Source organism: Heloderma suspectum, chromosome 1 (assembly GCF_057233095.1).
Source record: "Heloderma suspectum isolate Gila_16-S chromosome 1, 16-S_ref, whole genome shotgun sequence".
Lineage (NCBI taxonomy): Eukaryota > Metazoa > Chordata > Lepidosauria > Squamata > Helodermatidae > Heloderma > Heloderma suspectum.
Genome location: NC_139458.1, coordinates 15,537,452 through 15,559,841, shown reverse-complemented (window position 1 = coordinate 15,559,841; position 22,390 = coordinate 15,537,452). Strand labels below are relative to the sequence as shown.

Here is a 22,390-nt window from a genome sequence, read left to right as displayed (position 1 = left end):
TTCTATGCAAAGCCCAAATGTATACAACACCCTTCCCCAACCTCATGCCTTCCTGATGTGTTGGATTGCAACTCCCACTGCAACTCCCATCATCCCCAGCCAGCATGGTGCCCGCCAGCATCTCTGCCCCTCCTGATTTTTTATTTTATTTTTAAAGATATTCTAATTTTTAAAAAACATTTTAACTGAGAGGCACTGGCACGCAGTGCTGTCTTTATTTCCAAGAATACCTCTGGGCCCCATGTGAGCCCCAGAAGAATTCCTAGAAAATAAAAAAAAACATTGGGTGGATGCAGCCCAGCATGCCCAACCACCCAGAAAAGAAGAAAGGGGGGTGATAGGGAGTGTGGTGCTGGAGAAGACTCTTACAAGTGCCCTGGACTGCAAGGAGGTCAAATCAGTCCATCCTAAAGGAAATCAACCCTGACTGCTCATTGGAAGGACAGATACTGAAGCTGAAGCTCAAATATTTTGGCCACCTAATGCGAAGAGAAAACTCCCTGGAAAAGACCCTGATGCTGGGAAAGACTGAAGGCAAAAGGAGAAGGGGACGGCAGAGGATGAGATGGCTAGATAGCATCACCGATGCAATGAATATGGACTTGAGCACAATCCGGGAGAGAGCGGAGGACAGGAGGGCCTGGCGTGCTGTGGTCCATGGGGTCACGGAGAGTCGGACACGACTGAACAACAAGGGAGTGTCCTGGGGGCTAAAGGGGGTGGACTGGGAGCAGTGGTGTAGTTAGGCAATTTTAGATCCTGGACTTAATGATCTTATCCCCGCCCCACTTTTAGATGGCCATGTGTATTACTTCACTTGTGAAGCACACAGCACACATCTCTCTCTGCCCCCTGCCCCAGCTGCCATTTCACCCTTTACAACTGCTTCTATATTCTAGAACAAGAAAAACGAAACTGTTTGACAAGCCTGATAAATGCAGAAATATTATAACTGCACCAACTTCTGAGAGATGAGAAGTTTCAGGAGCTTCAGCGCTTACTCAGAAGTAAGCGCTTACTCAGCGCTTCCTGAGAAGGACACTGAAGACTTGGGGCATTCTTTCATAAAAGGTTTATTATTTACCCTGTGCTTGTCCATATGCTTTTATGTAAATGGCTTTTAAACTTTGTATATTGTATTTTAATATTTTAACTTTTGTAAACCTCCCAGAGAGCTTCGGCTATGGGGCAGTATAGAAATGTAATAAATAATAACAATAAATTATAATAAATTATAATAAATAAATAATAATAAATAAATAATAATAAAACAATAAAACGAGGGTCCACAACATTACCAGTCCAACAGAACCCTGCTCCCCCTCAGCTGTTTAGGGATTTACTGCAGAGAGCCAGAATCAGTTCTCTCCTCCATCTTAGATTCACTCTCTCCCAGCCTGACTTCCTGCTACACCACTGGCCTCACTCAGCCGCTCCCCTTGGCCTAGTAGAACTAAGATTACCGGTTCAAGAGTTACAGAGTTGGGGAGAATCCTCAGTCTCTTTATAATCAGGGGCGCTGAGTTGCAAGGCAACCCTGGAAAGGAATTTAGACTGACCCCAAGAACATAACAATATCTGGCATTTTAGACTCACTTAAATCATAGCACCATCATGACTACAGGAACAAAATGGAGTTTGCTTCTGCTGCCCTCATCACCTGCTGCTCACTGGGTGGTTAGTTGGGGGGCCCTGGGGCTGCAGGGCCCTCGACCCTGGCCCTGACCCTAACTGAACCATTGTTCTCAACAACTCATTGATCTGATGAAGTGAACTCTAGTGCCATAATACATGTGTTAGTCTTAAAGGTGCCACAGGATTTGTTGCTTTTACCTTCAGCCGAGACGCTGGTTTACCACTGAGAACTAAGCCTGAATTAAGAATGTTTTCTCTCGAGCAAAGGCTGACTACAGAAGTGACTCCACCATCTTTTCCAACTCTACGACAGCTTTTCCATCTGAGGGTTACTTACCTCAGATAATCAGTGGCCAGATGAATGGTGCACTCCCACTGATTTTGGACATCAGAAACCATTTGCTGAATAGCTAGGTTTTTGCTCCCATCATCGCTCTTCAAGTGTTCGCCAAGAGCTGCGATATTTTGTAATTTAGCATCGCCTTCGTCTTTCAGCAATACAATCTCCTGTATTACAAGGAACAGCATGAGGGGAATTGATTTCCCTCCCTGGTTTTGATCTACCCTATGAGAAGATGAGATAACAAGGGTGCAAACTACCAAGAGAACCTATTGTTTTGCTTTTAGGTAAGTTTGACAGTCTTACTCCAATTAAGAGTTGTAAAATGATGGATAATATGTGGAGGACAGCACATTTGCTAGTGGACCAATACTGGAAGAAATAGCAGCTACAAACAATGGAGGGGTGAAAAAGGAATAATATGGCATGGGATTTGAATGTATAAAATAGCTTGCTAGAAAGAGGCTCTGGGAGGGATTTAAAAAGAATTCTTTGGAACATTGGTATTAGTGCCAGCCTGCAGTATTTGGCCCAGACTTGGGGGGGGGGGGGCAATTCAGGAGGAGCGGGATCAGGTGAAATCAAAAACCTTTTGGGTCTGTGGGTCAGGCTTACCTTTAAAGACAAGGTGGCTGAGGTTGTTTCTCTCTTTCTTTTATTTAACCAGGGGGATGGGGGATCTTGGCCACCCTCAGGGATTCCCTTTGTAATTGGTACATTCCAGATGTTAGAATGGGCCATAGGAATGACAATACATCAATTCACAAACTCTGCATCAACCTTCACCAATCTGGTGCCCTCCAGATGTTTTGGACCAACTCCCATCAGCCCTAGCCAGTATGGCCAATAGTCAGGAACTCTGGGAGTTGCGGTCCAAAACATCTGCAGGGTACTAGGCTGGAGAAGGCTGTTCTATATCATGATGCTACAATTCTGTGTCACCATGTTACATCAATTCACAAGTGAGAGGCCTCAGTTGAAACACAACTGGTAGACAGTTGTCACTAGCCTGAAATGTTCAAGGGGGAGATTTATCACCTCGCACGGGCAAAGAGCAGAGTGTCTGGTGGGTTTTTGTACCTTTATCTGGCACAGCCTTTCTTCCATGGGTGTCTTGGTTTCTTTGGAGCTCAGCCTGAGGACCGATTCTTTCAGCCTTTGAATCCAGCAGAACATGCTCTGGGCAAGCTCTTCAAAACTCTTTTCCTCTGCAGAAAGTACCTGAGAAGCTCTGAGGCTTTTACGGACATGGCTGAGTAACCGCTTGTAGCTGCTCACAAGCTGAGTGGATTGTAGTATCACTTCGTCCCTTGTAAATCCAGAGTTCCTCAAAGAATTCGCCAGCCAAGCAAAAGAATCAAATGACTCTCTGTGAAATTGAATAATAACAATAACAACAACAACAGGTTATTTTCTTTGGCAATGTAAGTGGCCATAACTCAGCAGTAAGGGCAATACTTTTCATGTTGCTCAAGTCTTGGCGTCTCTCACTAAAGCAGGGGTGAGCAACACTTGTCCCATGGACTGCATGCATCCCCCTGCTGCCTCTGCCAAATTCAGTGGCAGGAACACACACACACACACACACACACCCAAAACACAGGTTTTTTTAAATGGCAGTGTTAGTGGTACGGAGTACAAAATTTGACCTTTTATCACACCGAATTGCCAATTTTCCCCCTGGCACCCTGCAGAGTGCCGGGTGCCCCACCGAGTGCAGCCCATCTCTACAGTAAAGGTTTTATGTATCAGATGCCTAAGGCTTTGGACAGTAGCTCCTAAGGAATGCTGGAACAGATGGGTCAATGGTCGGAGTCGGTATGATCTGCTTTTTCAATAAAATTAACAAGTTGGTGAGCAAAAAATTTAAACCATATTTATTTTATTATTACATTATTATTCGTTCCATCCATCCATCCATCCAAACACAAATTAGAGAGATAGATATGAACACAGAGAGATTTTCAGTTCACACCCACCCTCCCTGCTTTTTCACTTACACGGGGAGTTTGCCCGTGACTGTGTATGACTGCAAATGCCAAAGATGCAGGGATATATGCTTGGATATATATACATGTTCATGTGCAAAACACATGTGTATTTCACTGATCTAGCATCAAAGTGGGGCACAAAGTACAAGAGGAGCTGCTATGACAAAGACAGGATACCTCTGTTTTAGTAGAAGTTGATAGAAATGTTCAAGTCCTGGCTTCTCCATTTGACTCTCTTGCAATTTCTCTTCCTGAAGACTTAGCCATTCCTCCAGGCTACCACAGTCGTCTTCAAGCCTTTAAAAACAAACACACAAACAAAGGTTAAAAAATAGATACAACAGCTAAGTGAGCTTAATGATATAGCTGTGAAGTCGTGGAGGCTCCAATGTCAGTGGGGCAGTGAATCTGCTGCGGGTTTCAGTCAGAACTCAAAAGGAGCTATCCAAGGGGCAGAAGCATGGATAGCTTGGATAGCTCCTTTAGAGTTCTGACTGAAACCAGGAGCGGATTGACTGAAAAAACCAGGAGCGGATTCACTGCCCCACTGACATAGGAGCCACCAGCTTCCACTGCATAAAATCCAGGGACAATCATTATTCAGTGCAAACGCTATGAAGGGGCTTGGTGCCAATTCAGCAAGGCCACCAATTAGTTTTTAAACACATGAGCAGTGTCAAAAGAATGCAGGCCTGGTGACCCTCCTTAGGAAGGTAGTTCTGAAAGACAGGTGCCACCACAAAAAAGACTCCGCTTCTTATAGCTGTCAACCTAGCCTTGAAGTCCTGGACACTCATGTGATGGCAGTGGTCAATTAGTTGCTCTGTGGAAGCCCAAAGGCTCTGCTTGTGGGCTTCTTGGAAGCATCTGTCTGGCCTCTGTGTGAAACAGCATGCCGGATCAAATGGAACTTTGTTCTGATCTGGCATGGCTAAATTAAGTTATTATTTATGGATTTAAAACCTAGGCCACTTTCAGTGGTTTCATAATGAACACATTCCTTCAAAGAGAGATTGCTTATAGACACTGTGGCCTTTTCCGCCATAGCACCACGTTCATGGAAGGCCCTCGGCTGACATATTCTTCTGGCACTAACATAACTGGCTTTTAAGTGCCTGGTCTCCATCAGGATATAGCAGAGGGAGAGGAAGGAAGCAGGGCCACACCATCCTTTTTTGGTTCTTCCTCTCTTTGAATTTGTTTCCTTTCCAGCCTGTCGTGATAAGACAAGCAACTTTCAGTGGCATTACAGCATTACACCTGCATTAGAGCTGGTCATTACAAGATCTGTGTAATATTAAGTAAAGGTGTCTGAGTGTACTTGTTTTCCTTCCCTTTTTCCATCCCCTTTTCTTTTTTGGTTTCCTGCATGGCTGAAAGGCGGGATATAAACATTTCAATAAATAAAGGGTTGCAGGCAGTTCTTAAGGTAAGCTGAGCCCAGCTCATTTTGGTTTACCTAGCAAGCTGCTGCAAAGAGACGCGGAGCTCCTTCAGTCGGGCTTGACATCTGGACGTCACTCTCTGTAATTCTGCCTCTTGGTCCCTGACCCAGCTGCTCAGCTGGTTGACATGCGCTTGGGGCAAATACCTTTTCAGCTGGCTCAGGAGAGTTTTCACCTCATGGATATCGCTGCCTTTGCCTTCAAAAGTTAGGAAGTTCTGGACAAAAAGAACCACAACACTGTATGTATCTGTGAGGTGCTATACTCTGTTGGCTGGTGTGGCAGCTTGACACAGGATTCGCTGTGCGCTGGCTCACACATGCATGTTTATCACTTGTTGATTGTAGTGGCAAGCGATGATTTGCAAACAGGCTGTCTCCCATTAATCAGAACTTTTCCATCACCCGATGTCAAGGCAAGCCTTTTCAAGAGAGCTAAACTCTTACACTCAGTGGGAGTCAGAACTGTGCCAAGAGAATCTGCTAGCATGTCATGATGAGGAGGATATCAATAAATTTAATAATGAAAGGCTTCTGTCCCAAAGCAGCCACCCACAGAGGAGGCTGCCTACTGCACCTCTCCATGAGTCACTGCTATGGTATTGCCACCATCTTATCAGCCTCCACTGGAGGTGATTCTGCCCGGGCTGTCTCTGTACTTCATGTGTGATTGAAGCCACTCAGTCAATCACTCAAAACTGCATAAAAGGAACCAACGAGGTGCAGTAGTAACAATGTTTGACTTAGTTTGACTGGGGACCCAGGTTCAAATCCCCACTTATCCACAAAGATTACTAGATGACCATGGCCTAGTCAATATCTCCCAGCCTAACTTACCACTAAGGAAGGGTAGGGATTATGTACACTGCCCCAAAAACTCTGGAAGAAGGGCAGGATAAAAATAAAAAATAACCAGAGGAGGCTGGTGGCTCCAATGTCAATGGGGTAGTGAATCTGCTCCAGGTTTCAGTCAGAACTCTAAAGGAGCTATCTAAGGTGTGAAGTTCCTTTACAGTTCTGCCTGGTTCTAACTGAAACCCAGAGTGGATTTATTGCCCCACTAACATTGGAGCCACCAGCCTCCACTGGTTTTAACACTATATTTGCATAAGAGAAACAAACCCATGCTGGCTGGGAATGATGGGAGTTGGAGTACCACATTTCTGGAGGGCACCAGGTTGGGGACAGTTGTCTAGGAAGAAGCATTTGCCCTTCTCTTATGGTGCTTTTCTCTGATGGCACTTGCCATCTGCAGTCTTTATAAATATTTGTACTAAAAATATTTTTTTCAAAAGCTGCCGCCTGATTAATCAGGGGCATCTTTTTAGTTGATCAGCGGTGCAATCTTATTAGACAATAGTGCAGTCTTATTGTATATACTCTGAAGTAAGCCGCATCAAGTGTGTATGGAACTGCAGCCTTACAGCGGAATCCTATGCATGTTTACTCAGAAGGAAGTGCTACTGCGTTCAATGGGGCTTGCTCACTAGTAAGTGCATACAGAACTGATCGCTCGACTAAACTACTTCTTATACTTTCACATTCTGAAAGTAAACCTTTTGGAAGGTGTAAAAAGTGAAGCGTGCCTCCAGTTTTGATCCAGAAAGAAGAGGGTTCTTTCACATATATATCTCAAGTCTGGGGAACATTGAAGTGGAAGTTGCAGCACCAAATTACGGACTGATGCCTTACCGTCAGCCGCTGAATTTTGTCTTCTAATGCCTCTTTCGTTTCTGAGGGGTCAAAACAGTCCCCCAGAGATAGCCGGGTACTGCTGAACCAGTCATCAAAATCGTTACACTGATCTGTAGGAAGATACATTTCAAAATGCGACTTTGGGCCCAATGAATGCAAATTAATTTTATTGATTGATTTATAACATTCTTCTCCCGCACCTCAGACAAAAAGGCTCCCAGAACGACTTACGTGTAAGCGGTGAAATAGGACAGACCTTGCTTGCTGGTTTGTTTGTTTATTTTTATTTATTTCATTTCTATACCGCCCAATAGTGGAAGCTCTCTGGGCGGTTCACAAAAATTAAAACCAAACAGCACACAATAAAACAATTTAAAATATATAGAACATTAAAACCACAATATAACAATACAACCACAATAAAACGTAGCAGCAGTGCAGGAGTTTAAAATACAGATTTAAAACAGCAAAGATAAAAATTTAGAAAGCTAAAATGCTAAAATGCCTGGGAAAATAAAAAGGTCTTCACCTGGCGCCGAAAGGAATTCAATGTAGGTGCCAGGCGAACCTCACTAGGGAGCTCATTCCACAGCCGGGGTGCCACAGCAGAAAAAGCCCTCTTCCTAGTAGCCACCCGCCTCACTTCCTTTGGCAGGGGCTCACGGAGAAGGGCCACTGAGGATGATCTTAAGGTCCGGGCAGGCACATATGGGAGGAGGCGATCCTTCAGGTAACCTGGCCCCAAGCCGTTAAGGGCTTTGAATGTTAACACCAGCACTTTGGTTTACAATAAAAAAAGAGACAACACCAGGGGAAAAAAGGAATGGCGAGGGAAGAGGGGGGGAAAAACCCTCAAGATTGGAAGGGCAAGGTTGTGGGCATGTGTACAGCTGCCACAGCACTACCCTATTTGAAACCAAGTACAGCGCTACGGTTGGCGTGATCAGCTCTATCATTGCTGTCTCGAGCATTTGATCAAGGGTGCTCCCAAACACAAGCAGCCTGACTGAAGCTTCGAGAGCCAACGGGGTGAGCACGATCCCATGCAGGGCCTGCTGTGAGTGGGGTTGCATTCATCCTGCTGCTGAGAACCTCCGCCACCTCCTTTACCTGCCCAAATGTGAAAAAACTTCTCTTCAGGCTGGTGAAGGGAAAGGTGGCAGCAGCTGTGGGACCTCCCAGTCCTTGACACTGTGTCCCTTTCCCACTGGGAATGTGGCAGGGACTCTGAGTTTTGTAATCCCAAGAGAGAAAGGGATGCTGTGTGTGACCCCTTCCCACTGTGGAAGAAGCCCCCTGCGTTTTCCTGCTGTGGAGGCAACTGGGACTCCAGGTCCCAGCATGCCTAGCAGGAAAGTGACACTGCCTGTCTCTTTCCCACCAAGAGAGAAAACACCCTCTCAGAGAACCAGTCACATCCCCAAACTGAGGGCACCTGGCACAACTGCCTCTGCCTTTTACCTTCACTTGCCCAAAGTTTCTGTCACCTGCCGGCAGGAGAAGAGAAATGGAAGTGGCATGGGCATGGGCATTTCTTGAGTGTTGTTGAAGACTGTGGACTAAGCTCTGCCTCTTTTTTGGGATAACACGAGGAATGCCTATGCATCACTAATCACTGTAGTCATCTGCTGCAGCAGAGACACTTAAGAACATCAGAAGAGCCCTGCGGGATCAGACCAAGGGTCCAACTAGTCCAGCATTCCGTTCACACAGTGGCCAACCAGCTGCCAACTAGGAACCCACAGACAGGGCATGAGCGCAACAGCACCCTCCCGCCCACGTTCCCCAGCAACTGGTGTACATAGGCGACTAGTAGCCATTGATACCCTTCTCCTCCAGGAATTTGTCCATCCCCCTTTTAAAGCCATCCAAATTGGTGGCGGCCACTATGTCTTATGGGAGCAAATTCCATAGTTTACGTATGCGCTGTGTGAAAAAGAACTTCCTTTTCTCTGTTCTGAATCTCCCACCAATCAGCTTCATGAGATGACCCCACTGGGTTCTAGTACTTTGAGAGACAGAGAAAAGTGTCTCCCTACCACATTCTCCACATCATGCATAAATCATGTCTCCCCTCACCCTCCTTTTTTCCAAGCTAAACAGTCCCAGCCATTGTAACCCTCTCTTGTAGGGGAGATGCTCCAGCCCCTTGATCATTTTAGCTGCCCTTTTCTGCACTTTTTCCAGCTCTACAATATCTTCTTTTAGGAGTGGTGACCAGAACTGTACACAGGGCAACTCATCACCAACTGATGCTACTCAGACCACACAGCCTGTTCTACTATACTACATTGCCAGGTTACCTGGCCACCGCTTGCTTATCATCTACCTGCCTACACTTGGATTGACCTGACTGCAACCACCTAATCTTGTTGGATTAGCAACAAGAGATGAGTATGACCATCGTTTTTGGCTTGTGCATTTGATTGGCTCATGTCAGGAAATAGGATGCTGAGGTGGATGGACCATTGGCCAAGGGGAAAAACCTTAGACTGACCCCCAAATAAGCACTTATTGAGTTCATGACCTCAGTTCTCTGAGTGCCAGCCCTTACATGGCCAAAACGGCACCCTCCATGCACAAGAGGGAGATGTCAGCAGGCTTGGGGGGAAACTGCCTTGAGTGCCTTTTTTGAATAGAAAGGCGGGGTACAAATCAAATAAAGAAATGAACCCTAAGGTTTGCAGGGGAAAGAACCCTTAGGGGGGATCCCCAAAACAGCCAAATGAGGACTAACCATGCTGCTAGTTGGGGGGGGGGGGAGAAAAACCAGGGGAAGGGGAAATGGAATGGAATATCACAGAAAAGGCATGGATGGCTGGAACTCTGAACAGAGCCCTCCATACTACAACATTTTGTTCCAGGTCCCCCTTGCCCTGTAGCAACCCAGGGTGAGTTTGCCATTCATGATAGCAAAAACATGCATCAAAGTTTTATAAGTCACACAGGTGAAATGTTGAAATGTCTGCCACTCTAAACATAAGAACACAGGAAGAACTCCAGTGGATCAGGCCAAAGGTCTATGTAGCCCAGCATCCTGCAGATTTCTATGACTCTGAATTTCAAATCTCTCTAGTGTAAATTAGAGCCAATGTAAATTCACTTTAAAATGTGGCTATCACTTAAAATGCTGCTTTCACAGAACACAGGGAACGTCAGTGTGTGAATAGCTGAGGGAAGCCTAGCAGTAATACTGGGTGTTATCCAATTAAGTTCTGATACTTAATTAGAAGGGGGTGCCCTCAAAATCTGCTCTAGGAGATTGGGGACCCTCCAAAGCAGATTTTCAGGGGACACAGGGAGCTCCAGGACAGAGGAGAGGAATATAACATCACACAAGTAAAAATCCACTCATGCAAAGTTGGATTTCATCCATTAAAATTTTACTTACAGTCCAAGAGAGTAGTAAAGTGATCCTGAAAAATCTGCTTCTTCGAATTAAATAAGTCAGTCATACTTTTAAGCTGCTGCTGTAATTCAATCACTTCAGGGTTCAAATAACCCGTTTCCTTTTGAAGTAAATTCACATGGAGTTTTTGTTGTAAAATCTTCTGGTGTATTTCCTAAGAAAGAAAGAAAGAAAGAAAGAAAGAAAGAAAGAAAGATTTTTTTTTAAAACATGTTGACAGAAAAACGTTTATAATGACAAACATTTCAGCAGATATTTAACAAGGATATCTGTGAGAAATATTACATAATTGTATAGGACCTACACCATTAGCAAGGCCAAAACTGACTTAATTGGGAGCCCTGAAAAGGCTCTCTAATCTTTACTGAAATGCGCTCTCACAGGGCTGGGTCCTTGTTTCCCTTCTGCCTATTCACACTAAAATCTGCCAGATACAGCTTCTTTCCTTACCATCCCTACTTCCTGGTGACCCGCCATTTTGATGAGTTGTGTCACCCCAGCAATAGAGTCTTCAGCATTTTGGAATTCAAAAAGTATTTCTTTGACAGAGTATAGCCTTCTAGTCCCCAAAACTGAGTTGATCACAGGAGGTCTCTCATTTTGGACGTCCAACCCATCTGAAGGGAACCAACTTGGGGACTGTTGGTGTACAGGATGTACCGCATTCTGCTAGTCTCTCCCTGTCCAGACATCTGATGGAGACCAGAACGGGCTGTAGACCAATGTGTGTTTCCTGCACACATGGCAAAGAGAGCGCCAAAGTGAAGATACCTGACTTTAAGACCCAAACTGAAAGCACTGTTACCTGGATGAATCCAATGGTGGTCCCCTTTAAGGCAGGGGTGGGCAACGTATGGCCCGCCAAACGTTTTGGCCTACAACTCCCATCAGCCCTAGCTAGGGATGTATGGATTTTTAAAAATCAATTCCATCTGTATTTTGCGGATTGTAAGATGCTTTTTATTCCGTTGTCCACCCATTTGAAAAAATCTGATTCCACCCATTTCCCAAATTTGCGCAAATTCACACTTGCACAAATTTGTTTTATTGCAGAGTTCTCTTGTACCAGGAGGCTCCTGGCTTTGTGTCTGCATGTGTGGTGGGCGGGGGTGGGATGGATTTCATCTCATGCCGACAGGTTAGCTGAAGAGCACTTTAACAGGAGTGTGGTGTGAAGAGCTACTACATCTGTGAACCATTAAACTGCAGGTAGCAGCCTTCTCAGAGAAAAACCTTTAAGCCCTGAATTTATTTTATTTATTACATTTATATCCCACCATTTTTTCCTCCTTAAGGAACCCAAGGCAGCGTACATAGTCCTCCTCCTCCATTTTATCCTCACAACAACAACCCTGTGAGGTAGGTTGGGCTGAGAGTCTGTGACTGGCCCAAAGTCACCCAGTGAGCTTCCATGGCTGAGTGGGGACTAGAACCCAGATCTCCCAACTCCCAGTCCAACACTCTAGCCACTACAATCACACTGGATTGACTCCGCCCACCCAAAATGGCCATTGGATCATTCTGGGCAGGAAGGAGTACAAAAGAGCTTCCTGTTCCAACTGAGCCTTGCTTCAGCAACATGGTCTTCCTGAACCTTTGGTTGTTCTTTGGGCCTTATTTCTGGTTTATCCTCTGGTTCTTACTCTTCAGTCCTGACCATTGCTTGCTCTCATGGTCCTAGTTCCCAGTTCCTGATTCATGTCAGACTGCTGCCCACACCCCAGCCCTGACACATAGGAAGTTCCTGCACAAAAGGACTTTTGGAGGAATCTGTTCTTCCAAGGGAAAACACTGGGATTTAAAACTAAGGGCCAGTGAAGATGTCTTGCTCCTAATCACTTCCTTAACCATGATTAAGGTCAGAATCTGCCTGTTTAGACAGAAAAAAGTCCTACAACTCTCCACATTCCCTAGCCAGCATGGGAGTTGTAGGCCTTTTTTCTGTCTAAACAGGCAGAGGATTGCACCCTAAAGAATTAAGAATGAGCTGCTGGATAGTGTGCTACCTCCCTCCAGACCCTCTCCTGTTGTGAACAAATTCTCCCCACCAGCCTAACAATGGTTAAAACTAACCAGAATTGCTCTTAACCAGGTTTTGAGGCTGGTTTCAAATCCCTGATTGAGCAAAACCACTATCACGTTAACCATGGTTCAGATTGGTGCTGATGGAATTCCTAACCATGGTAAAGGCTGGCAGGGGTGGATATTTGGGAAATTTACATGCAAGAGGGAAAGGGACCTTTAGCTTCCTTTGTTAGCTTTAGAGGAGTTCTAAACACAGGGTTGGATCCAGACTTAGAGTAGACCCACTGAAATAACCAGGCCTACTCTAAGCATGCCTAAGTCTAGATCCAGACAGCTTTGGCTATTGGGTGGTACAGAAATGTAATAAATGAACCCACAATTTTAAGGACAGACAATTGGAGACAATATCACGGGTATTAACAAAACGTGTGTGTCTGCAGTACCTCCAATTTAGTAAAGATCTCCAAGGTATCAGAGGGAGACAAAGCTTTCAGAAGTGATTCTGTCATTCCAATCTGCGTCTTGGCCAGGTCAAGGTCTCCTTTCAGCTCTGCTGTATTGCCACTGAGTTCAGTGGGTATCGACTTGTTTGGTAATTGCTTTCTTATTAGCTCCATTTTGTTCAGAAGAGAGGATTTGATGACCTGAAAATGGGAAACATACAGGCAAGGTTAGGTGTTCTCCTGGCCTATTTTCTTACTACAAAACTCCACAAAAATAAGTCAGAGAGGATGAATTGCTATTTGTACTTACCTAACTGCTATCTGAAATTACAATTTCTTTCTGTTTCTGAAAGCCTTTTCACGCATTATGGGGGATTTTTTAGGTGTAAACCTGAGATTTTTTTAATGGTAAAACTAGTTGTGATAGAAGACAGAGGGCTGCTGCTGAACATGGCAACCCATGTCCATAGCTTTCCCCCAGTCCCCCATCATATCTAAAGATGTCACCACAATGTGATCTTCCATGGTCCACAAAAGGTATCTAGTGATGTGGAATGGGGGCAGAGAAACTCAGAGTATGACACAGGGAGTCTCATTAGATGGTGAATTGGGGGGGAATTGGATGTTACGATTCCATTTTCAGTAAGGGCTGCCATCTTTGTTCTCAGTGGAACAATGCTATATCCATGCCATTCTAAGAGGGGCACTGTGGGGGAGCATGGAAGCCCCCCCACCTCCCAGACCTCTGACTACAACTCCTTCACCACAAGCAGCAGCAGAGCAATGACTTGGACCAAAAAAAACCCCTCCCCACTCCTGAAAGGCCATTTCTGCCATTCTTATCACAGTAACTGCTCCCTGCCTTCCCGCACCCCTGAACATTTTTAGAATTTCTCTCACTCCCAGGAACATCACTGAAAATGCTGTCCAGCAGGCTCCTGCCCAGGCCAGGTGAGGCCACCTCAGAGGAGGAGGGGTTTGGCCCCTCTCTCCTACAGCAGACCTGGGGCAACATGAGAGGTCCTCCGGCAGAGATATCTTGCCTTTGGTTCCCAAGAAACCCTTCAACCCCATCCCGAGCCCAGCTAGCAGCGACGGACCAGGTAGAACACTTAGAGTTGTAGAAGATCCTTTCGCCCAGTGTTTATTCAGGAGGAAAGGTCTACTTGTGAGGAGAAAGTCCCAGCTGTGGCTAGTGATGAGGCAAACTCAGCTGCAACTGGTGAATCAGGGACAGCTAGCATATATGCTCTTTGTCTTCCCCACACCCACACACTGGGTTAGCGGTGTCCCCACACTGGGTTAGCGGTGTCCACAGAGGTATTTTGCTCCACCTATATGGGCTCAGGACACTACCTGCAAAGGTGGCCACAAAAGTGGGGTAGCCTTTTTGACTGGAAAAGAAGAAGAGGATTGTGGGAATTTCTCTGTTCCTCTCCACTGATGCCCAGATGCAGAAGGCATTTTACACCCTATATATAATTGTTTCTGGTTGCATTTTTGTGTTTTATTGTTTTCAGAAGCTGCTCAGGGAACCTTGTTATTCGGTACCATATCATTACTGTTACATAAACAAATCATAATAAATCTCAACCAAATGCTAGTTAAGCCACCCTCTTACCTGTAATTCAAGGGGGGGTTCACTGCCGTTGAGTAGATTTTGTATTTCATCCACCTTTGAGTCAAATTCCTCTAAGCTTTTTTCTTGGAACTGTAAGCCAGCCTAAGGAGAAAGACAAAGACAATCTATTATGCACCAAACAAGTTTTGGTCAAATTTAATTCTCATTCCTCCCATTAGGACTGAATGAAGACATTTGATCTTTTTAACCCTGGGGTAAAAAGCAACATTAAACACATATCTGCTTAGCATAAGGTTGAATCGCAGCCTAAAAGTCCAGAGTTGTGGGACTTTTTTCTGTCTACACAAGCATAGGAATGGCCTTTAAGGATGAAATCCTATGCATGTTTAGACAGAAAAACGTCCTACAACTCCCAGCATATCACCTAGCCTACTTCAGCTGGGGCTGAGATGATGCTTTTGCCTCCATTTTAACACAGGCTATGTACCCATCCGTGTCATCTGCACTGTAGCCCAGCTAATCTGACAGTCAATATGCCTACTGCTGTACCACTGAGCCACAGGCTTCTCACTGAAGTCTGGAGCACACACAGCACAGATACCTGCTTCAGGGTTGTGTGTACGTTCCGAAGCAGTGCTGGCTTGCTTTTAGGTGCAGAGCGTTGCAGGGTTCTATAAAGCTCCACTCTCCACACTCAGCTAGATATCTGAAGAGAAGAGACCATCAGCTACAGCTGCCACCTGAGAGGTTGATACACTCCTTGAACATCATACACAACTGAAAGGGCCGGCATCAACAGTAGGCGTGGCTGGGCCCCTGCCAAGGGCCCACACCCCAGCAGGGGCCCACTGACAAGAGCTCCCAGGACTTGCTCCCTCTCTTCACTATCACAACCTCCTTGTTCCCTTGCCTCTTGCTCTGGCCCAGAAAATGGTGGGGGTAAGATGGAGGAGCAGGAGATGCCACGGCCTTCTTACCTGCTGGCTTTTTCCTTGCCAAGCAGGCAAGTGGTAGCAATGACGAGAAAAAAGATGAGGAGTGATGGTGGATGGTGACAATGGCGGTGAGAAGGAAGACTCCCTGAGGGAGGGGCCCCACTGAGGGTGTCTTGCCCAAGGGCTAGTCCTTGCAGAGGCCCTGTCCTCTTGCACTGCTGCTGGCAACTGTGAGCAGGACTACAGCCCAAAGTGGGTGCGCCCATCCCAGTGCTGGCATGCGGCCCCAATGGGATTGCCCAGACCCCATCTGCTCACATGCTCACACACACAGACACTCACATCACTCCTGCCCCACTGCAATCAGTGGGTGGCAATGATGGGTGTGTGTGTGTGGAATGTTGCAGCACTGGGGAGGGGAGTGTTAGCCATAGACAATACTATAAGACAGTTTCCTAATAGTTAAGGTCAGACAAAGCATTTGTATTGAACTTCTGTTCCTTTTCAGAACAATCCACGGCCTAAACAGGAAATGTTAAAGACCAAGAATTGCAGTGGTCAGTTTTACTTCCATTAGACTTTGAGCCTTTGATTGTGTCGATCACAACAAACTGTGGCAAATTCTTAAAGAGATGGGAGTACCAGACCACCTTACCTGTCTCCTGAGAAACCTGTACGAGGGTCAAGAAGCAACAGTAAGAACCAGACACGGAACAACCGATTGGTTCCAAATTGGGAAAGAATTTATTTATTTATTTATTTATTTATTTTTATTTCATTTCTATACCGCCCAATAGCCGAAGCTCTCTGAAGTACGACAAGGCTGTATATTGTCGCCCTGCTTATTTAATTTATATGCAGAGTACATCATGAGAAACGCCGGGTTGGATGAATCACAGGTCGGAATTAAGATTGCCAGGAGAATGATCAACAACCTCAGATACGCAGACGATACCACCCTAATGGCAGAAAGCGAAGAGGATCTAAAGAGCCTCTTGTTGACGGTGAAAGTGGAGAGTGCAAAAGCTGGTTTGAAACTCAACATTAAAAAAACTAAGATCGTGGCATCTGGCCCCATCACTTCCTGGCATATAGAAGGGAAAGAAATGGAAGCAGTGCCAGATTTTACTTTCTTGGGCTCCAAGATCACCGCAGACGGCGACTGTAGCCATGAAATTAAAAGACGCTTGCTCCTTGGGAGGAAAGCTATGGCACACCTAGCCAGCACAGTAAGAAGCAGAGACATCACCTTGCCGACAAAGGTTCGTATAATCAAAGCTATGGTCTTCCCAGTAGCAACGTATGGCTGTGAGAGCTGGACTATAAAGAAGGCTGAGCGCCGAAGTATCGATGCTTTCGAACTGTGGTGCTGGAGAAGACTCTTATGAGTCCCCTGGACTGCAAGGAGGTCAAATCAGTCCATCCTAAAGGAAATCAACCCTGAGTGCTCATTGGAAGGACATACTGAAGCTGAAGCTCAAATATTTTGGCCACCTAATGCGAAGAGAAAACTCCCTGGAAAAGACCCTGATGCTGGGAAATATTGAAGGCAAAAGGAGAAGGGGACGGCAGCAGATGAAATGGCTGGATAGCATCACCAATGCAATTAATATGAATTTGAGCACACTCTGGGAGAGAGCAGAGGACAGGAAGGCCTGGCATGCTATGGTCCATGGAGTCAAGAAGAGTCGGACACAACTGAACGACTGAACAACAATAACTAATTTTAAATAAAGTTCACTTTCCACTATGAAAATAGCATCTCAACCATATTCCTCTCCTACCTCCCCTTCAAAAAATACACACAAAAGATTTCATTTGTGGATCCAACATTGCATTTAGGTAGAGGAGGAACTGTACAGCCAGTCAGTGAGCTGAATGTGGATTCATAGAATCATATAATAGTAGGGCTGAAAGGGACCTACAAGACCATTGAGTCCAACCGCCTGCTCAATGCAGCAATCCAAGTCAGAGTATCCCTGACAGATGGCTGACCAGCTTCATCTTGAATGCCTCCAGCGTGGGAAAGCCCATTCCCTTCCTAGGTAATTGGTTCCATTGACGTATTGCTCTAACAGTCAGGAAGTTTTTCCTGATGTTCAGTCGGAATCTGGCTTCCTGTCACTTGAGCCCATTATTCCATGTCCTGCATTCTGGGATGATGGAGAAGAGATCCTTCCTCTCTGTGACAATCTTTCAAGTACTTGAACAGCGCTATCCTATCTCCCCTCAGTCTTCTCTTCTCAAGGCTAAACATGCCCAGTTCTTTCAGTCTCTCCTCATAGGGCTTTGTTTCCAGTCCCCTGATCATCTTCGTTGCCCTCCTCTGAACCCTCTCCAGCTTGTCTGCATCCTTCTTAAAGTGTGGTGCCCAGAACTGGACACAGTACTCCAGATGAGGCCTAACCAGCGCTGAGTAGAGGGGAACTAGTACTTCATGGGATTTGGAAGCTATGCTTCTATTAATGCAGCCCAAAAGAGCACTGGCCTTTTTTGCAGCCACATCACATTGTTGGCTCCTATTCAGCTTGCGATCTACAACAATTCCAAGATCCTTCTTGCTTGTAGTATTGTTGAGCCAAGATCCCCCCATCTTGTAACGGTGCATTTGGTTTATTTTTCCTAGGTGCAGAACTTGGCATTTATCCCTGTTAAATTTCATTCTATTGTTTTCTGCCCAGCACTCCAGCCTATCAATATATTTTGTTTCTGTCTTCCAGGATATTAGCTATCCCACCCAATTTTGTGTCATCTGCAGATTTGATCAGCATTCCCTGCACCTCCTCCTCCAAATCATTAATAAAAATGTTGAAGAGCACTGGGATTCAAGTGTTAGGAAAAGTTGCATGGGAGCAAATGGGAGAGGGCACTGTGGAAGAGATGGGAGAGAGCAAAGGGTAAGGAAAAAAAATTTACAACCACTTCAATTGCAGGTTAACTGAATTATGCCAGTCCTCATCCAGTTTAGAACCAGCCGACCATATTTATTTATTGACAGATACTTCCGTCAACCATATTTATTTATTTGATTTACATCCCACCTTTCCACCAAGGAAATGAAGCTCAAGATGGCTAATAATAATCACCAATATTTAAAATAAAAAAATTGATTAAAAGAACGATAAAACAAATACATTAAAAACACAATTAAAAATGGAACAATAAAAGAATAGAAACAACATCCAACCTAACAGACCAGCTCACATGCCAAAAACCTACTTGAATAAAAATGTCTGCCTACTGGCAGAAGGAAAGCAGAGAGGAAGCCAATCCAGCCTCCCTCGGCAGGGAGTTCCGCAGCCTTACCTCCAACTCTGCCAACTCCTTCTCAGCCAGGTGGCCATCCTCTAAGCTCTTCAGCTTTGCATTTGACCATTCATCAACAGAGCTGGATAAATGAAGGAGTTTATCCCATAAAGCCAGAGCTCTTCCCAAATTATCACAGTAGTTTTCAGTTCGTTCATTGATCTTGCAGAGGTATTTATAGTTTCCAAAAAAGAAAAAGGAAGAAAGCAAAACATAAGACTTTGTAATCAAGCCACTTCATAAAGACATGGTGAGATGAACCCAGCCACATAAACAAGAAGGGAGAGGGGATAATCCAATGTTCCCATGGATGAAGACAGCTTCTTACCAAATATGGATTTAAATACTACCATATCAAAAACCATGGCAATTCTCCAGGTTCTAAAGACAGGTCTTGCAAGGTGGCTTTGGCTTGTCAGATTTGATCGTCTCCCAATAATGTGTTCCAACTAGTCTCAGTCAGTGAGGAAATGCCCAGGCAAATTCAAAGGAGATTTCAACATCTTTCAAGAAAAGCATTTATACAGCCCATTCCTAAGATCTGCAACCATGGAAAAGCTCCCAGGATAGCTTAGCCATTTCTCTCTTGCCCCACATCAGACAGAAAGCCATATAGATCCACCAATCTGACACCCCAGTCTCACACACATTTAAGCTCTGCTTTGATTAATGCTTGAATTTTTCTTCTTAATGATTCTTTGGCATGGCGCATTTAATTTATCCAAAATATTACTTGTGAGTCAGCATCAATTACTATAATGCATAACAGATCAGAAAACCCCAATCATTTACGTTTTACATACATCCAGCCATCTGTCCACAATTGCGTTAGCCTCATTCTCAAAGGGAGGGTCCTCAAAGCTCTTCATTTTGTTCAGATGGGACTGAAGGTTTTTACAGATCTGGTTTATTCTGTCAATGTCTTCGGAATGGCTGTTAAATTCCTGTTTTACCAAGTTGACCTATGGAAAAGTGAGAATATGCATTTGTAAGAAAGTGCACTGCATTTGGGGAAAGGTCGAAATGGGAAGAAACCTGTGTGTGTGTGTGTAATAACATAGTGCCTTTGATCTTGATATTTGTAATCATTTAAAAAAATACAAAAAGAAGAAGATAAAAGAGAAAAGGCACATTCAATTGAGAAGTTTACCAGTTATATTCACAATAAAGAAAAATAGTAATTTTCAGGGACTTTTTGTCCAGAAAAAAGTATAACCCTAATTATTTTATCTTTCAAACAGATTTGCATGCTTCCTTCCCACGCTTTACCCAGGTATTACTTCTCAGCTTGTTCATATTAGCCATATCCCATGATTTAGCTGATTTGTTCATCTGCTTATTTGTTTTTTAAAAAATTATATCCTGCCTCACAATCCCCCCCACCGCCAAAACAACAAAAATATAGTTCACCATTAAAAGCCAGCATTCAAAACATATTAAAAACAACAACAAAACAGCACTAAGGCAATATACAGAACCTCAAAGGGAAGCATCAATTAAATATTAGTATCAGCCACTCCTTTAACATGGGAGTATTTTTTGTTGTTGCTTCTAACATTTGGTGTAAATTATTCTAGAAGCCATAATCATGTGAAATAAGAGCTCTCTCTTTTCTTTCCCAGTCGCTCCTTTCAAACATAGAAGGCACATCTCTGAGTGCAAGGAGGCACCATCTAAGATCTCATTTATTTTGCTTATCATCTCTGTCCAAAAACTTCTTGCCTTGTCAGCAACAGGGCTTTAAAAAAAACTAAAATGGATCACGACCCCATTTTGACAATTTTCATATTAAAGATCTGAGCATTTTGTTTTAATTCACAAAGCAACCTACTGACATTCGATTTGAGAAAACGTTATCATGGTTACACCCCTCCCGCAGGGCCCCTCAGCCCCTTTTCTCCCTTTCCTAAGTCCTCCTCCCTCTTCCTTACCCCTTGTGTGTCTGTAATTGTACGCTTGTGGGTCCTGTGATTTTTAATCATTGTTCGACAGCCCTGAAATCTCTTTAGGTGCTTTAAAAAGAAAAGACGATGGCAGTGATGGCGATGAGGGTCAGAGAATTTTATAACCGGAATGTTGTTCTTTAAAAAGAGCAATTGTTTGACCAACCTGAATTAATTTGGGGGTTTCAGAGAAACTGATATATACTTTGAAAAACATATTGCAAGAAAAAAAATTCATTTGCTGAGATGTATCGCTCCCTAAATTTGTCTCACCTTCCTCTCTCCTCCCTTTCTCCTGTTGTCTTCCCTACAGTCAAAATCTACAGTGTAAGCTCCTGGGGAGCAGTGACCTATTTCTTCTTTCCTTTCTTTATGAAACTCCATAAAGCATCATATATATTGATGGTGCTGAATAAATTATTTTAAAAAGTATTTTTCTATGATCACCAGATGCTCACTGATAACAACTGTAGTTCGGTTTCACGAGCTGATCACCGGTTTTGAATTGCACCATAGAATTTACCTCTCTGGAGACAACCTGGCATCGTGTTTGTTTTTTAAATTTCCCTTTCAGCCCTCCAAAGCTGCTTCTTTGTGCAGGAAGGGATGTTTACAAAAAGCACATGAGAGCAAGGAACTGAAACACTGACCTCTAGTGTCTGGCAATTAGACAACATTCATTAATGAGATCTTTGTTTTCTGGCAGACAATGAAGTCTGTTCTCTAGTTGATACAGCCAGACGATGGGAAAGTAGGGCGAAGGTCTTGAAGCAACAGATGACAGGGAACTCGCTCGCCTATCCTTTTGACGGGGGAAATGAGCCCGGAACTCTGCCATCTTTGAAAGAAAGCAGGCTGGTTTCCCCTCTTAAGAGATATTGATGCACAGAGAGCCAAATCAGGCATGAGGTGGAAGACCTGTGATTGGATCTCCCAATGTCTTATTTTTTAATTAAAGACTTCAAAGCAGCCAGTGTCTGTGTTTGTGAGAGTGAGAGAAGGAGGGAGAGCGCTCAACTGGGACCACAGCACTGGAGGAAGTTAACCCTTCCCATTATGCCATTTCCACAATTTAAATCCCACACACACCTGCCCACCACACACCTGCTACTACCTGTGGAGGGGTGGAAAGACAGATACAATGCAGGTAATTCCATGGGGATTCCTCCCAGGTAAGTGTGTATAGTACTACAGCCTAATCCAGTTTAATTCAAACATATGAGACTGCTTATTTTAGGGCTGGGTGTTTTTATTTAATGGAGTTCCAAGTCAAGGGAAGGGGTGAACATGTTGCTGGACTGCAACTTCCATCATCCCTCACTGTTGGCAATACTGGCTAGGGCTGATGGGAATGGCAGCCTAACATGCCCCCAACCTCTGATTTAGGGCTTTGCATGGGCAGGGACTGGCCCCTGGAGGTTAGAAGAACGTAAGAAGAGCCCTGCTGGATTAGACCAAGGGTCCATCTAGTCCAGCATTCTGTTCACACAGTGGCCAACCAGCTTCCTGTGGGAAGCCCACAAGCAGGACACAAGTGCAACAGCACCCTCCTTCCCATGTTCACTGGCAACTGGTGTACATAGGCATACTGCTTCTGATACTGGAGATAGCATAGAGCCATCAAGACTAGTAGCCATTGAGA

At 44.6% G+C, this 22,390-nt stretch overlaps 1 protein-coding gene across 1 annotated transcript in view; it reads right to left on the bottom strand.

The window, feature by feature from the left end:
- Positions 1-22,390, bottom strand: part of SYNE2 (spectrin repeat containing nuclear envelope protein 2) — a 333,613-nt gene that overhangs the window by 203,026 nt on the left and 108,197 nt on the right. Inside the window, exons 31-40 of the mRNA XM_084836884.1 lie at positions 19,609-19,767; positions 18,806-18,967; positions 14,604-14,705; positions 12,983-13,183; positions 10,497-10,668; positions 7,103-7,215; positions 5,426-5,628; positions 4,144-4,263; positions 3,056-3,344; positions 1,973-2,142 (exon numbers count right to left, since the gene is read on the bottom strand). Of these exons, the coding sequence (XP_084693010.1) occupies positions 1,973-2,142; positions 3,056-3,344; positions 4,144-4,263; positions 5,426-5,628; positions 7,103-7,215; positions 10,497-10,668; positions 12,983-13,183; positions 14,604-14,705; positions 18,806-18,967; positions 19,609-19,767 (1,691 nt within the window). The remainder of the gene's footprint in view (positions 1-1,972; positions 2,143-3,055; positions 3,345-4,143; positions 4,264-5,425; positions 5,629-7,102; positions 7,216-10,496; positions 10,669-12,982; positions 13,184-14,603; positions 14,706-18,805; positions 18,968-19,608; positions 19,768-22,390) is intronic.